This window comes from Alligator sinensis, unplaced genomic scaffold, assembly GCF_000455745.1.
Source record: "Alligator sinensis unplaced genomic scaffold, ASM45574v1 scaffold171_1, whole genome shotgun sequence".
Lineage (NCBI taxonomy): Eukaryota > Metazoa > Chordata > Crocodylia > Alligatoridae > Alligator > Alligator sinensis.
This window is the reverse complement of record NW_005842552.1, coordinates 720,750-735,238: the sequence shown is the minus strand read 5'-3', so window position 1 is coordinate 735,238 and position 14,489 is coordinate 720,750. Positions and strand designations below refer to the sequence as shown.

The 14,489-nt window shown below is 43.2% G+C and overlaps 1 protein-coding gene across 1 annotated transcript in view; it reads left to right on the top strand.

Moving 5' to 3' along the window:
* NUDT14 (nudix hydrolase 14) overlaps positions 1–14,489 on the top strand; it is an 87,637-nt gene that overhangs the window by 51,572 nt on the left and 21,576 nt on the right. Inside the window, exon 3 of the mRNA XM_006032173.3 lies at positions 10,515–10,579. Coding sequence (XP_006032235.1) covers positions 10,515–10,579 — 65 coding nt within the window. The remainder of the gene's footprint in view (positions 1–10,514; positions 10,580–14,489) is intronic.

Sequence of the window (14,489 nt, the reverse complement as noted above, 5' to 3'; positions counted from 1 at the left end):
TAATGAGGTTAAATAATTATAGCTGAAGGAAGTTTGACTATTTTTCTAAAAAATAGTAGTTGATTGTTTATGCATGTGAAAGATGGTTAAATCATGTTCTCTAACTGGTATATGTTGTCTTGAATTGTTTAGTTTCCTTTCCCCATCTTAGAATCTAGTATTGCTTTGAAACTTTATCTTTGCCATTTTAATGAATAAGTTTCAAAAAACAGACTTCTTATGTTAGACAGTTTGTAAAATAGAGTGATTTCACAAATAATTAAGAAGGGGGGGTGAAAGACCAGTATCATTTACAGATAACCCCCAACAAGTTTTACTGAATCCAGATGAAAACAGTTAGACTAAAACTTGCATTTATGTAGTCAAATATTTTATCAATAGAATCCCAGGAAAACCATAGAAAATGAGGGTTGGAAGGGACCTCAGGTCCAACCCCCTGCTGAAAGAAGGGCTATCCCCAGCTGTCATCCCAACCAAGGCTTTGTCTAGCTGGGTCTTAAAATCCTCCAAGGATGAAGCTTCCACCACCTCTCCGGGTAACCCGTTCCAGTGCTTTACTACTTTCCTTATGAGAAATTTTTTCCTAATATCTAACCTAAACTTCCCTTACTGCAACTTGAACCCATTGCTCCTTCTTCTGCCACCACTGAGAACAGTCCAGCCCCATCTTCTTTCAAACCCCCCTTCAGGTAGTTGAAGGCTTCTGTTAAATCCCCCCTTGGTCTTCTCTTCTGTAGACTAAATAAGCCCATTTCTATCTGCCTTTCCTTAGAAGTCACGTGCCCCAGCCTCCTAAACTTTTTTGTTGCCTTCTGCTGGACTCAGTAATATGCAGTGTCTCATTTCCAAGGGTATCCTGGTATATGAGCTATGGTATGACACATACAGTATGCCAGGGTTGTCCAATTCTTGGCCCTCAAAAGTTTAGCATGTGGCCTGCAGGCTCCTGACATAGCTGCCACTGCCTCTCCTTCTGCCACAGCAGCCCTGTTCTTCAGACTCCCTCACCCTCCTTTGGCTGGTACTTCCTGCCCCTGCTCCTGGGTCTCCCCTATCTCCCAACCACATGGTGCAGTGGGAGGGGACTGAGGTGCTGGTGCATGGTGGGGAAGGAGGCTGGACCACTCAAGCTGTACACAAGAGGCAGGAGCCATGCTACACACACTGCAGATGGATATGTGGCCAGGATAGGGTGGGGGATGCTGCGAGTTGGCAGGGGGGAGCCAGGCTGCTTGTGCTGTGAGAGGGTGGGGGCTGGGCTGCCCACACAGCACATGTGGCCAGGAGGGGGAGGAGCCAAACAGCATGCATAGCCAAGAGGGAGGGAGCTAGGCTACCTGTGCGCCGCAGGGAGTTGGGGAGAGGGAGCTGGACTGTCCATACTGTACATGCAATTTGGGGCACAGTGGGGGAGAGCCCAGAATAGGGCAACATTCAGCCCCTAGACTAGGGTTACTATATTTTCAGTTCCAAAAAAGAAGACACCTGTCAGGGAAACACCTCACTCCCAACCCACAGCCCCACCCCATCCCTGCTGCTGCTCCTCACTCCTGACCCACAGTCCCCTCCCCCTCCCCAGGCCATTCTAGTGCCCCTCACTCCTGACTTACAGTCCCCCATCCCTGCTGGTGCCCTTCACTCCTGACCTGCAGCCCCCTGCTTCACCCAGCCCTGCTGGCAGGGACCCCCAGCTGCACCCATCCCAACCGGGCCAGAGAGCGGCGACTCTGATTTGTGCAGATGGCAACAAAGCTACTCTGACCCCAGTGTGGGCAGGAGGGAAGAAGAGAGGAGGCCTGTGGTACCCCCTGCCCTGGGCTGGGGCTCCTGTGCAGTGCCAGGCAGCCTGGCCATGCCCCACGTCCCCACCCCACAGCATCTCCTGGCTGCCCCACCCTTGCAAGTACAGGTAACGGTACCGCCAATCCAGGCATGGAGCTCCCTGCTGCCCCCAAAGGGTCCCACCTGTCCTCTTCCCCCACTGGCTGGCACTGCCCCCGCACCCTGCCACAGCCCCAGCACCCAGACAGCTTCCCCCAGTGCCACCAGGCATTGCTTCCCCCCACTCCTTGCATACATCCCTTCCACACCCCCCGCCCTGACAGTCCTCAAGCCCTGGCCCTCCAAACCCACTCCCCATAGACTTACCTGCATCCAGCTGCTGAAGCTGCTCCTACCACTTTCCCTGGCTGCATGCTGGTCACATGCACGTGCGCACTCACATGTACGCAGTATCCCCTGCCTCCTGTAGCCCTCTCCCTGTTCCGATCAGCGGAACAGAGCAAAATCCCGGACATTGGTTCAGATTTCAAAAAACTGCCTGGATGGAAATCAGAGAATTCAAAAAGAGGACATGTCCAGGAAAACCTGGACATATGGTAACTGGTCCTAGACAGTGGCCCTGAGCTGCCCTGAAGTTGAACAGCCCTGCACTACACGATTATAAGTAAGCAAACTTGATGTCTCATTTCTGTTGTTGAATTTACAGCATATTTTTTTCCTTTATTACATGGGAATTGGGTGGTGGAAAGCAGTTATTTATTTCAGAAAGTTTTGCTGTGCCTTATTCTTTGCTAGACTGATTAAAGAAATGGTGACCAACTTGGAGTTTTACCAGTAGGTACTATATTAGAGTATATTTCAAAAGGATATGTACATGGAGTTGTTAACACATCTTAAATAACTGCTACAATTCATTCTCCCACTAACCTGGTGATTAACCAAACATATGCTTCCTGTTTTATGGTGTCATGAGCAACTTCCTGTGGCAGTTAGATTTACAAAGAGACAAATCTTCCTTTTGATTTTTTTCCAAAAGTAATGTTTGTTTTCTTAAATGTACTTGTCTTATCACTTTATTCAGAGTTTACTTAATACTAAATGTGTTTAAATTGTATTGAAAAATAACTTGGAAATTTCATCATAATACAGAAGCCTCTTAGACCCCTCTAATTATCTTTTGCCAAATCCACCTTAACTGTGATTAGTATGAAAGGCTGAATGTTTTTGTCAGGAGCTTATAGCTTTGCTTTTGTGGTAGGCTGCATTTTAAGCAGCCATGTGGATTGTGTTGGCCTTTGTAAAATGTAAAATGCTTTGAAGGAAGACTTAAATTAACCAATAAAGAATGTGCAAGAACAAACATTTAATCTTGGGACTATCTGTATTATAGTTAAAGCTCTGGGAAACTGAAAGAGTTGCACTGGAGGATAATCAAAGGCTGCAGCTTTATTACACTGTCTGTTCTGAAAATTAAGGGACCATGTTTTCTGTGGCTTAAGATACTAGGTACTTGTCTGATTAAAACACTTCAGATGTTACAGTATAAATTTCAATAGCAGGTACAGATATTTTTCATAAAAATTGTTAATAGCTCTGAATGCAATTGCCTAATCTTTCATGTTCACAAAAAAGTATTTGGATCTCTTGTTCAAGGTAGAATAAGGCGCTCTGAAGTCCACACCTTGAAAAATATGTGATGTGACAATTCTGTTTGGATTGCATTAGTTCAAAAGAAATGAAATTTCTTTGTAATTGCACATAGGGACATTTCTTACATGAACAGTAAAATTACAGTTTTGCTTCATCTGCTTTTATCTCACTGGGTGCATCTACACATGCACTTTCCTGTGGAGTTGACTACTTAGATCTGCAGTAAAGCATTACTGTCTACACATGCTCCAGTATTAGGGTGCAGTAAATTAATTAACTCTGTCATAAGATAGTACTGCCCATAAGATAGTACTTTCGAGGCAGTACTATCTTACAGCAGAGTCATTTACTGAGCAGAAACACAGATGTCTGGCTGGCTGGGGCATGAGGGTGCTAAAGTGCAGGAGCTGCTCCACCTTGACTCAGACTGCTGCTGTCTTTGGCACATATGCAGATTCTGCACCCAGGAGCAACCAACTCCAGCACAAACTGCACCAGAGTTTATTGTGTTGGGTTAATTGAACATATAGATGCACCCACTGTAACTTACTTCTTAAAGGCTTTATTTATTTATTTATTTATTGCCAGATTTAGTAATGGTCTCAATAAAGAGAACAACGTGAAGAATTTTGGTTCCAGTTTTCAACACAGTGGACACATCTACACGTGTAATTAATGTGACTGAATAAATAAACTGTTGCAATTTGCACAACATCTTTGTATTTCTTTCCTTGTCATTTGGAGTTCTTATAATTTGTTTCTCTTTTTTCACCAAAATAGGTGAGTGCCTTCAAAATCTGATTGTAAATAATGTTCAGAGTAATATATTCACTCTAAAGTCCCCACTACCATAGTCATATTTGTCACTTGTAAGCAACATGTAAGAACCACATTCTTAATCGGTTCAAAAGTCTACTGGATTCTTAACTAGTTAGTAATGTGCATGTTAGTGCCTGAGGTTAACATGTAGGAAGTTGTTGCTTTTTATGTTGGGTCAGCTTTTTTGAGTCATTTACTGTGCACTGTCCTGTATTGATCAGAATTGTACATAATCCTAGATTTCTGCAGTATGTGATATTGAGTTGCCCTGGTAATAATTGGAGTTAAAGGAAGATCAGTATGTTTGTCTTAATTACCTCATCAATTACTTAGCATAGCATAGAACTAAACTAAGATTATTTTTTTAAAACCTTGTCTGCAGACCGAGGAATCCTGTTGCGTTTCAGGAAGTCAGGAGAATCTTGCTCTTTCCTCTACTATTAGTGTTTATATGTATATATATGTGTGTGTGTGTATGTGTATATATGTGTGTGTGTGTATATGTGTGTGTGTGTGTGTATATATGTATATATATATATATGTATATGTATATATATAAAAATAACATTTGCAAGGTTTCCATTGCTAGGGAGCATTATAGGACAATCTTAATCCATCAAGGGCTTTTAAAATTTTGTTTTCATCTAATGGAAAACAATTAGCAGTGGTTAGCAATTGCTTATGGATTAACTGCAACCCAGGTCAACAACTGATAGATCATCAACATAAAAGATTGCCAAAGAAGGGGCCATACCAAAAATACCTGCTGACGATCTAGAAGTACACATGCTCATGGCTTTTGCAAAGCAAATTTGGTTAATAGTTTTATAAAAGTATTACTTCCTGGTCTGAAAGTATTGGTCATTTTATTTTAATTTTCTATGAACAAATGCCATAATAAAGCCCTAATATTAGGCACATGTTATACTTTTGTTTTAGTATTATACATTACCTACACATCAGCTGGAGTTTGCAGTTATTACATTTTAGATTGCCTTGCCTTCAAAGATACACCTTAGGTACAGTATTAAACATGTTTGGATGCATCTACACATTCATTAATGTGCTTTTGCAACTGCGCATTGAATTTAGCACCCCTAAAGTGCAGTAGCAAAAGCACGCACTTTTTTTAGTGAGGCTTAATATGCAGTAGCCTAATTTTATTGCACATTAGCGTATTAGCACGGTTTTTGCCATGGCACAGTAAAATAGGCTACTGCTCATTAAAGTGCACATGTAGACACACCCTTTCATTCTTAACGTATGATAAATCTTCCACCAGTTTTACATGTATTTATGGAAAAATGAAACAGGATCTCAGATCATTTTTAGGAAACCAGTAAGTACAGGGAGCCTTCTTTGAAAGACCTCCACCCTCTCTCTAGACACTTAGACAAATACATCTTGAAAGAACCTTGATGTCATTTGGTCCCTCCTTCTGCCCTTAAAGAATCATCTCTGTTTAAGCCATCTCAAACAATTAAAACATTTAATGTCTTTGTTTAAATATTAGTTAGAACAAAAGCTGTTGAAATAATTATAACAAAAGGTGTTAAAACAGTGTAAAACAGTATTATCAAACTCATTGGGAGGACAACGTGGGGAAGGACTGTGCCTCCTCTCAGAACCAAAGTGATCCATAATACTTGGTGGATCAAGTATTCTGAGTAGAAGCAAGCTATAGCCCACTCCTGGAATGAACCATGGGGAACACTGAGAAATTTTCTGCTCCTGGGGCCTTTACCTGCAGTGTGAGCTAGAATATTGTTTTTTATCCATACGCTCATTCTGTAGCTACTGGTGTTTTAAAAGTGCCTTGGGTCTACCATCATCCTAGTACATCTGGTACAACTTTTCCTCATGAATGACTGTTAAATTCTCCAGGAAAGGAGCTGCAACAAAAATAAATCCTATGCATCTTTTTGGCATGCGTGCACATGAAGCCTATTGTTAAGCTAAGGCCTTTGATGTCAATGGCAGATTAAATTCCTGTGTAGGCCTCATACATTCCAAGGAAAGTCTACTGTTTTCCTGTTCTTGTGGTTCTGTGTCGTTGCTCTGATAACATAAACCTTCGGCTGGATTAATCTTTTGTGTATTATGATGCCAAAGATTTTTCCCAAGGTTTGCTGTGAATGTTCCATTTTCTTATTTATCTTACTTTTTATTTATCATTTGGAAATTTAGATTTGTATAGATGGCTTTAAGTTTTAGCTGTTAATGCTCTTTTAAGAAATTGCCTTGAAATATCAAACACACACATGAATGCATTGGAATATCTCACTCATTAAAACACGAGTACAGCACTGTCTTTGCAATAGATTACTTCTGTTCTGCTGCATATATCCTGTACAAAAAATAAAGGTGTTTTTTTAAAAACAATTTGTATATGAATGACTGATTTGAAGTTCAAAAAGAATAGGAATTTTTATGCACTCAGCAGGCCAGACCTTGCAGCTGAATCTTGCATTTGCGCTACTGCACCCACATGGAGACCAGAAAGCAGTGGGGCTGTTTTTGGGCTCTGAGAATGATCTGGTTCAGTGGTTCTCAACTCTTTGAGTCAGAGCATCCTCCATAACTTTTGAATTTGGTGACATCCTGGTTGAGAATCACTGTTGTGTTGCCTCAGTGCTTCTCAGCCTGGATGCAGTTAAAAGTGCCTGCTGTGCCGCATGCAAAACCAGACCAGAAGGGGCTGCAGCACACACATGCATGCCTGCCTACTTTAGGTTTATCTGATAAGCGGGTAAGTATACCCTTCATGCCTCTGCCTTTCCCAGTCCAGCTACATGCACTCCTCCTGGAAGCAGGTGTGCAGGACAGTTCCACCTAGTGACAGAGGCGATGTGACAGCTTGGAGATAGATGCCTCTATTGCTGGTGTCACAACCACATGGAATTGTCCCCCATGCCTTCTGTTTCTGGGAGGTGTGTCTTGGACCGGACCAGGAGGGGCTGTGGCAGGTGTTTGTGCTCTTGCCTACATTAGGGTTATTAGATAAACCCAGTGGAGGCAGGAGTGCCGGCTTCCATCACAACTTCTCCGGTTTGTCTGTAATATACCTGCTAGAAACCAAGGTGCACAGGAAAGTTTCATCTGGCTGTAGCCATGGTGGTGTCACCAGTGGTTTGGCACCCCTGACAGGTTGTCACAGTACCCTGTTTGAGAACCACTAATCTATGCAGATCCACTTCGAAAATCCGTCCTCACTTAATAGATTCTTCAACTACCTAATCCTTTAACAAAATAAGGCATTTTACAAGTAAAAAGATACAGACTATGAAAAACTATGAAAATCTATTTCCTAGTGTCATGGAGAAGGTATTTTGGTGAGTTAGAAAAAATACCAGATCACACTTTTCTTATAACAGACTCATTTCTGAGAGTTCAGTTTGAACCCGTTGGCTTGTGGCTCTCAAAATCCATCAGGGAATATTAGCACTTGTCTTTTGTCATTTAAAAAAAAATGTAAATTAATATTCAAACTTGTCTGTCATCCTCCGAGAAAATGAAAAGTAATTAAAAGAAAGTTCTGCAGCTCTATAGTGTCTCTGTACCCTCCTGTCTCAAGATGGTGTGAGAGGCAGACAATTGTAATAACTTGCTACTACTCTGTTCTAGTTTAATTTGATCTTGTTCCTTAATTTTGACAGATTGTTTTTTAGTTTTCCCATCTGTTCCATTAAAGTCTCAAGTGATTGACTCCTAGGAAAAATAATGTCTAATAGCTGATTCATTTTAATGAGTTGATGCAAGTTATTAAAATGTGATGCACTAAAAAAATCCAAGTAAAAGAGAGCTTGGGCTTCACTAGAGGCATAAGGCAATCTTGGAGGCAAGTGTATCCTTCAAGGAGTCCCTGCAGTCCCCTCGAACTTTAGATGGCTGCCTCAGCTTTTCAGGTGATTTTCACAGTCTTGTAGCCATGACTCAAAAGAAAGGAAGCTCATTAGAACAGCAGTCAAATAATGTTATTCTCATAGGGACAAAATCGTCATAAATCAGAGAAACTTCAAGCAGTAAAACAGGATGGCCACGGAAACTATAAGAACAGTGCACAAAACTTGAGACACCTAAAATCCTTTACAGATTCAGACGTAAGGTCTATTCCTCCATTAGTACACATTGGGCACTTCTATGCCTGCTATTAATTCGCATTAATAAAATACTGTGCAGTAAGCTTTCCCCTGGGAGCATGGGCGACTGATGCCTCCTGGCTCTGTGCGGGGGATGGGTCCCCCAGCAGCCGATCACTGACCCTGGGAGTGCTGCTGGCAAAACCAGAAGTGCTGCCGGCACTTCTCAGGGGGGCGGGGGGGCACCGGGAGGCACTCCCCAGCAGATGAGGTCCAATTTCAGGGGGGGCACATGCCCCCCCATGCCGCCCTATGTGACACCTATGCCCAGGAGCACCGTCTACACGTGCTCCCTGTTGGGAGCAGACCAGTACAGGGCTTCTCCTGTCCTGCTCTGTCCCCTTGCAGCAGCCAGGGGGAGCTCCCAGCTCCCCCTGGTGCTCACCTGGATCCTGGTAAGGGGCATGGGACCTGTTCCAATGCCCACAGGGCCAGGAGAGCTCTGCTGGCTTCAGCGGCATCTGACTCCTGGCCCCATGCACATTGGGAGGGGACCTGATGTGCACAAGGCCAAAAGACAGCTTCCCCTGAAGTGGGCAGAGCGTTCCTGGCCCCATGCCCATCAGGTGTGGGATGTGGGACAGATGCCGATGAGACTCCTACCAGGTTGGGGAGCACAGGGCTTGCTGCCAGCTGCCCTGCTTGGGTTCCCAGTCCTCACCTGCCCCCTGGAGCAGCTCTGCATGGCATGGAGGGGTCTCAGCCCCTGCTCACCCCCCAGAGCTGCCAGCTGCACACCAGAACAGGGCGCAGAGAGCTTCCCAGCCCCAGCGCTTATTGGCTCCTGGTTCATGGGGGAAGCCGGAAGCTGAGCAGCACCAGGACCAGAGACAGAGAGCTCCTTGTCCCCTGTGGCCCCTGCTGCTTTGGCTGATCAGAAACAAATTTGCTCCTGGTCAGTGTCTCCATGAGCACTACTGCGCAGTAACTACTACACAGGTAATCTAGTACCTATATTTACAGGTACTAGCTAACTGCATAGTAGACTAATTTACTGAGCAGTAGCTCTTACACACGGTTACATGGTAACAACTTACTGTGCAATTTAGTTGACAGTTCAGTAAAGCATCTCATGTAGATGCCCTCATTATTAGCAAATACCCTAATATTGGACTACAGATTCTCTGTATCTGTAATTAAAAATAATATTCATTCAATACATAATAACTCAAAAAGGCCTCACTGTAAAATCTCCTGCAGATGACATCTCCTGGGACATGAGCCATAAATATCCAGTAGAGACCTTTGGGCGTAGCAGCCATAAATGCAAAATGTTAACATCTGGACTCCCTACTCTTGATCAGTCCTTATGCACTGCTGTAATAAGCATGGTGGGTGTTTTTCATAAACATAAAATGTCACCAGACCCTTGTCAGCACCCTGTGAAAAACTGATTAAGTCAAGTCATAAGCACGAGTATCTACCATATCTCTCATTCAAATAATGCTGAAAGTTTGACTGCAGCGTGTAAATATGGCATTGTCAATATATCTTACTGTTTTGAAAACCTGTACAACAGATATATATAATAATAAATGAACTCACCAATAGCATAACGAAACTAGGCAAAACAAAACAGGTAGGATGTTAGGGTAATAAACATGGGCACCATCTTAGACACGGTATCTTAACATCTAAAATTGCTTTTAATTTGAGTTTGTACATAAGCTGATTTTAGGATGTGGTGCCTTTTTTAAGGCCCTCACTCATCAGAGGATCACAAACAGGAGGGTCTCTGCCTATGCAAAGCCCCTTAACGTCAGTGGTCTTTCTTCCAAGTGCTGGGATGTGATTCCAATGCGTCTCCCCTGATATCAGAAATCATTCAATGCTTTTAGAAGAAGCTTTTCCTCTTGTTATGTTTAATAACCAAATTCTAAGTCTTTTATTCGCTGAAAAAATTATTTATGTTTGAATAAGTTCACTTCTGGGGTGTGATCCAAAACACCTGAGCCAAAAGTCAGCGGAATCAATTGAGTTTGGCTTGGGCCCTTTTTTTGCATAGCAGCTTTAATAATACGCCTCATATACATTTATATAGTGAAAATTCATGAGGTGTAAAAGTAATAATGGTGTACTTATCCTACCTAGTGCATTAATCTGTGCTTTTCCCCTCTCTTTTAGCGTGTCAATCTTGATCTTTAACACTTCCCGGCAGTGTTTTGTTGTGGTGAAGCAGTTCCGCCCAGGTAATCTTTTCGGTTTTTTTTTAAATCTTTACTTTTGCTCTCAAATGAAACAAACTATCGAGGATTTAGCCATTAAAAGTTGTTGGTTCTATTGATATGTGTGATAAAATCATTGTTCCATATCTACTCCATTTTATTTTGGCCCCACTATTCAGTAGATCAGAATTCCTAAGCACAAGAATTGTGCTGCCAGGTGAAACCAGTGATTCAGCTAGCCCAGTATTCTGCCCTTGGCTTTAGCCATGGCCAAGCATCTCAGGGGATGGGGGACTAGCAAATATCCCTATACCAAGCAATTACAGAATAAGTTGCCTATATGGGAAGTTTCTTCCTAACCTCTTGTGATTATTAGACCACTTATGCCTTGCAACATGAGGTTTTACAATCCTGATTTTTAAAAATCTTATATAGAGCAAGGCTGTATATACTTGGAAATTGAAAGCAAGAATCACACTTAGGGGGAATATTGATACAAGTTGCATAAATATGTGGGAAGGTTTGTTTTATTCTGTGACACAAAGTAATAGTGGATTATTGGCTTTCTTCATTACAAAATGTATATTTCTAGTCTGAGAGGCAATCTATTTAAATTAATGTCAACCTTTTTGTATCAGTTGTTATAACTACTGGCAATATTTACTTTTTTGGAGGGTAAAAATAAAATGTATAATTCTGAGCATATTGTTTTATTTATCCATTTATTCATTTATTTATTTATTTTTAAGATGTCTAAAAGACTTTTTACTCTCTGTTGCTAAGAGACTGTTTCAAGACCATTTCGCTAGAAACTTTCTGGTGCAGCGTCTTACCATCCTCCCTTGCTGTTAGTGATTGACAAGCTGTTCAGTGTAAGGCAGCCCTATTACAATTTCAAGCTCATTCAGCGCACACTTGCCAATTCTAAGAAACAGAGTTTATTTATATGCGTATTTAAAATCCTATGTCTTTTATTTGCCAACCAAATACAAACTGCTTGTACGGCTGTTGCTCTCGCTGAGACGTTCATAGGCAGCTTTAACTGCAAACATCCTTGTATGTCACCTTTTTTTTCAAATGACAGAGTATGAAATGTACTCATGAGCCGAGGGCATAAAGTTCAGTTCTCCATATGAGCCTTTTAATATGCAAGGCAGAGATGGACACATTTTATCTTTGAATCAGGAGCAACGCATGATAAAATTAGTTTTGCCATTATGAATGTCAGAGATGTGGGGTTGTTTTTTTTCAGAATACATTTATTATATCAAGAGAAGAACAATAAGCCAAGTCAATATAAAAATAGGCTGTCCCTAGTCAAATAAAGCAGAGAAAACTAAATAAGTTGAATTCTATACATTATCTAGCCAAGCAGAGACCACAGCTATGCGGCCCCCCAGGACGGTCAGTTTTTGCTCAGTGTAGGGATCCCAAAAAGCCTGTTTGTTTTGGTGCTATAATCTCAGAGACTGGAGAGGGTCTTGAATGTGGTCAGGAAGTTGAGTGAATGATCAGTCAGACATTCAATGACAGCTACTGTCCACTGCCACGCCATCCAGAGCATTTATTCTGTTCAGATCCATTGCCCCTTGCCTGGTGGCACACAGCAATGCATAAATTAAGGGCTGAGAATCTCTGCATTCCCTTGTCAGACTGCCGGCAGAAAGGAGATACGGCACATCGCGTTTAATTACTAAGAGTGTATCCATTGTGCGTGTGGCTTGACAGATGAACTAGCCCCTTCTCAGATGGACCAGCAAGTCCGACCAGTTGACCCTTCTGGTAAAACAATGATAAGAAAGACTCCTGCAGTCATTTCCACGATGGGTCTCTGAAGACGCCTCCGTGGGGTAAAGTCAAGGCGTTGTTTGTTTCGGCAGGCGACTGACCATGCCTTTCCAAATATAATTAAATAGGAAAGACTCGCATTAGTACCACTAGACATATGCCATAGGATTTTCCAGTGAAGTATAACAGCCTTTTAGTGGGTTGTTTGTTGTTCCAGTGACTCAAAATAAATAGCACCAAAGACTTGACATACAAGCCATGTTCTGCTTCACAAGGTGCCCAGAGAATTGGTGCAAACATGAGAAATGGAAAGCTTAAACAGCAAAACTAGTTTCTTTCCCAGTCTGCTAAATTCCAGGAGTCTCTCCAAATCTGTACTGCTGTCTCCCTTTCTTCTGCTTTGGAGACTAAACAAGGCTCTTCATTTCAGTCACCTCGGAGAGCTTGTTTTGGGTAATAGTATCACCTGTTCAGCTGTCTTGCCTTTGGCCCAGCTGCACAGGAAGGAAGTTATTCAGGAGTTTCAACGCTGAAAGTTCAGAAAACATGATTAAATCCTGGATTGTTAATCAAGATTAATCGTGAACTCTCCATATTCTTGGAGCACTATGGCTGTATCAGGGCTGCTGCTCCGGGCCTGTGTGCATCTCAGCATTATCTTCAATATTTGCTCTAATTTAATAAATGAAGTGTCTACTTCTGTCCTAAATGTATTGCCCACCAATACCCAAAAGACTGATTTTCACACCACAATGGCATTAAACAGCAGCCCAATAAATCCTTGCGATTAGTTTCATGCCATTCCTAAAAGTTGCAAAAGCAGTAATCAGTGCCTAGTGTCCAAATGGCAGGTCAGACTGGAAAATTTTGGCTTAACCTGTGAAAAGCATTAGGACCTCAGAAGAATATCTCTTATTATACATGTTTCTGGCACACCTTACACATGCCAACTAGGTGGGACCCCTCACAACATGCCTTTTAGCTGCTTTTTTTTTTTTTAAGATGAGAAGGAGATTCTGGTCCTGTTGGTTGCCCACTTATTATAATATACCCTACTAGTTAGAGCCCTCACCCAGGAAGTGGGAGAGCCATATTCAGTACCATCAATACCCTGATGGGGTTCAAACTAAATCATTGATGGTCACTAAATCATTGGATGCAGGGGTAGCACTGGATATAGTCTTCCTGGACTTCTGGAAGGCTTTCGACACTGTCTCTCACCCCGTTCTCATTAGGAAACTGGGGGACTGTGGCGCAGACACCCACACAGTCTAATGGGTCGCCAACTGGCTAGAGAGCCGCACCCAGAGGGTGGTAGTGGATGGGTCCTTCTCGGCCTGGAAGGACGTGGGCAGTGGGGTCCCGCAGGGCTTGGTCCTCGGGCCCGCCCTGTTCAACATCTTCATCAGTGATTTGGATGAGGGGGTGCAAAGCACCCTGTTCAAATTTGCTGATGACACCAAGATGTGGGGGGATGTGGGCACAATAGAAGGGAGCAACAGGCTAGTCGGACCTTGACAGGTTACAAGGATGGGCGGAGGAGAACAGGATGGGGTTCAACACAGACAAGTGCAAGGTGATGCACCTGGGGAGGAACAACCAGCACCATAGCTACAGGCTGGGGAACTCCCCTCTTGTCAGCACGGAGGTGGAAAAGGATCTTGGAGTCATTATTGACTCCAAGATGAACATGGCTCGGCAGTGTGGGGAGGCAGCTAGGAAGGCCAACTGTACCTTGTCGTGCATCCACAGATGCATTTCAAGCAGGACCAAGGAGGTGATCCTCCCCCTCTATGCGGCACTGGTCAGGCTGCAGCTGGAGGACTGCGTCCAGTTCTGGGAGCCGCACTTCAGGAGGGATGTGGACAGCATGGAGAGGGTCCAGAGGAGGGCCACTTGCATGATCAAGGGACAGCAGGGAAGGTCATATGAGGAAAGGTTACAGGACCTGAACCTGTTCAGCCTCCAGAAGAGAAGGCTGAGGGGGGATCTTGTGGCCTGCTATAAACTAGTCAGGGGGGATCAACAGGCACGGGGGGAGTCCCTGTTCCCCCGAGCGCCGCCAGGAGTGACCAGGAATAACGGTCACAAGCTGGCGGAGGCCATCTGGCTGGGGTCGTTTGCCCCCGGTACTCTTTCCTGCCAT